Source organism: Salvia splendens, chromosome 3 (genome assembly GCF_004379255.2).
Source record: "Salvia splendens isolate huo1 chromosome 3, SspV2, whole genome shotgun sequence".
NCBI lineage: Eukaryota > Viridiplantae > Streptophyta > Magnoliopsida > Lamiales > Lamiaceae > Salvia > Salvia splendens.
In genome coordinates this window covers 41,902,580-41,905,281 of record NC_056034.1, presented here as the reverse complement: position 1 = coordinate 41,905,281, position 2,702 = coordinate 41,902,580, and the positions used below count along the sequence as shown (strand labels likewise).

The 2,702-nt window shown below is 40.4% G+C and overlaps 1 protein-coding gene across 1 annotated transcript; it reads right to left on the bottom strand.

Moving 5' to 3' along the window:
• Positions 1 to 391: 391 nt before the first annotated feature.
• Positions 392 to 2,439, bottom strand: LOC121793874 (stemmadenine O-acetyltransferase-like). The gene is made up of 2 exons (XM_042191899.1): positions 1,984 to 2,439; positions 392 to 1,397 (listed from the first exon to the last, which is right to left on the bottom strand). Exons 1-2 carry the CDS (start codon positions 2,404 to 2,406, stop codon positions 534 to 536), a joined length of 1,287 nt encoding a protein of 428 aa, XP_042047833.1. The 5' UTR covers positions 2,407 to 2,439; the 3' UTR covers positions 392 to 533.
• Between the last annotated feature and the right edge of the window lie 263 nt (positions 2,440 to 2,702).

The window sequence follows — 2,702 nt, the reverse complement described above, 5'->3', positions numbered from 1 at the left end:
AATCGAACACGCCGCACACATGAGGCTGTTGGCGGTGGCGCTTTGCCACTACCTTTTTGGTTAAAATATATTTACTATATCTGTCTTATAAAATTATGGGCATTTTCTATTTTAATTTATTTCATAAAAATATGGAGATTTTCATTTATGAAAAGTTATACCAAATCATTGTCCATACACATCAATTTATTTACGGAACCTACTAGAGAAATGAAATCAACGGATAGAAAAACTCAAGTTTCTTACTCTCGCTTATTAACCATCTCACTTCAACCCTTATAACTAATTTAATCATAGAAAAATCTCATTTTAGTTTATCACACATTATTATCTATGAATGGAACCTAACAGCACTTTAATGTTATAATTGGGCTGTCTGCACACGCCTTAATTAAAAGGACAGTATAGTAATTGTATTATTCAAATGTAACACTTTCAGCGTACATGATAAAATAGTTACTACTTGACAATGATCCGTGGACATTATGGAATGTATTAAGATATGTAGCTACCAAATTAATGATCCAAAAACATCAACCTAAATAATTATTTAGGGAAATGAGCTTAAGCTGTGCCCCAACCGCCTTCACCACCTCCGGCTGCATAGTAACTACGGCCTCAACATCATCTCCGCCGCTATTAACCAAAATCACAATATTCTTGACCGGCATGGACGGCGTCGCGAACCGGCACGCCTGGCCCCACCCGTAATCCACCTTGTACGCGGAGAACCCCCGCCAGCTCGTGAAGTAGCACCACTCCATTTTCCGGGTCACCATCAGCACAGCCAGCATCACCAGCTCCTTCATATAACAATCTCTACTCATCACATTAGTGATGTATCCATCTCTCACTCTCCGTATCGCCCTCCTCAGCCTGCTCACCAGCTGGTGGAACTCTCTAGAAGGATCCGCGAACGCCAGCGGCGACATGAAGCAGTTTCCGAACACGTTTTCCAGAATCCCGGGCGGGTTCGTTCTCTGCCTCAGGCTCACTGCCATGATAGCGGCGAACAGCTTGTTCTTCGACTTCGCCGCCATGAAATGCTTCCATATGAACGCCGACACCAGCTCCACTCGCGTCGGGTCTTTCGTGGCGCATTCCGGCGAGGCCGTGGCCGCGCGCCGGAGAATCTCGATCTTCTCCTTATCGAAAACGAATCGGTCGGTCAAGAAGTCGTCACTTGCCTTGAAATAGTTGGTGAACAGCGAAAAAGGGATGTACCTCATGGGCCCGAAATACGGGTATGAGCCCATTATGGGATGAGGGAGTTCCGTTTTGTCGCCTCGGCATTTCGCTGCCCACGCGGCCACGAACGACATTGCCGAGGCGAAATCTGCGATCTTGTGGGAGACGCAGATAGCGACGGCGATCCCTCCGCAGTCAAAGAAGGTGACCTGTGTTGACAAATGAAATAAATAAATATAACAATATCTCACGTTACTAGAAAGTTTGATCTATAAGTTTTATGGACTACTTCGCTTAAAATGAATTGATTTTAAGATGGAAACATGTACTCCTTCGTCCCCCAAATTTTATCATAGTTTGACCAAACACGAATTTTAAGAAATATGATGGAAAGTAGGTTGAAAAATTGATAGGATGTGGGTCGTACTTATAAAATATTAGTTTTATAATAAAATGTGAGTTTGAACAAGTTAGTGGAACGTGAGGTCTATTACCAAAAATAGTAAAAAGTAAAATGTGACAAATTTTGAAAAACTGAAGAAAATGAAAAAATGTGACAAAATTTTAGGGATGAAGGAAGTACATTTTTATCCTAGTATCAAATTGAATATGTCACTTGAACTTAAAACTTTAATTGACCAGACTTGAACAATATATATCTAGACCAAAATAGAAAAATATATGTAGCTTTATGTATTTGGTACATTTCATTAGAGGACTGGTCCAGCCCGATGGTTTTGAGGAGGTGTTGGCAAACGAAAAAATAAATATAAAAAAATATCCACATCGGTGTACCTGCACGACGAGAAGTGGGCGTCGAGCATTGTCGAACGACCAACATTCAGAAGGGAGGAGAAGCTTCATATCTTTCACGGTGGATCCTTGCAAGGCGGTTTTGAGTTGAGCATGAACCTTGGCTTCGACGAATTCGGAGCCAGCGGAGGCGTTGTTGCAATCTACGCATGTATTGTGTTTGAGGTTACCGGCTAATGGGTAGAAAGAAGGCAAAGTAGCTAAGAGAGAGTTTTTCAAGATTTGAGATATTTGGATATGGTTGGAGGTGTTGAGGCCGCTTGATTCATCGGCGTTGTAGAAGAAGATGAGAGGAATGTACATAGATGGTAATGATCTGTCTATGTATGAAAGTCTTAGGTTTTTGAAGGGATGAGGTGTTGGCTTCATCACTTCCTTGGAGATTACTTGCACACCACCTTGCATTTCTTTTAGCTTCTTGGGTTTTACTATAGTTGATATGAGTGATCTACTTTTTATATTTTTTGTCATAGCGTAGGACGTTTATATAGACAGAAGCAAAAGCGAGTTAAAGCAGCTTTTAGGTAATGTTAATAACAAACACATACCTAGCATGCAAAAGAGGTTTTTGCTAGGAGATAATTAAAGAAATGTCGCAATTATGATATAATTGGTCATTTTTTTAAAGTTGCATAATCGACTAGAATTTAATCAGGTGATTTCTGGGAAAATTGTCATCTTTTTTATTAATTTTCATTTTA

Bases quoted from the DNA above. Each gene is read 5' to 3' on its own strand.
- LOC121793874 (XM_042191899.1), bottom strand. From the start codon at position 2,406: ATGCAAGGTGGTGTGCAAGTAATCTCCAAGGAAGTGATGAAGCCAACA. The intron at 1,398-1,983 runs GTACACCGATGT...TTGTCAACACAG, and splicing joins GCCCACTTCTCGTCGTGCAG to GTCACCTTCTTTGACTGCGG.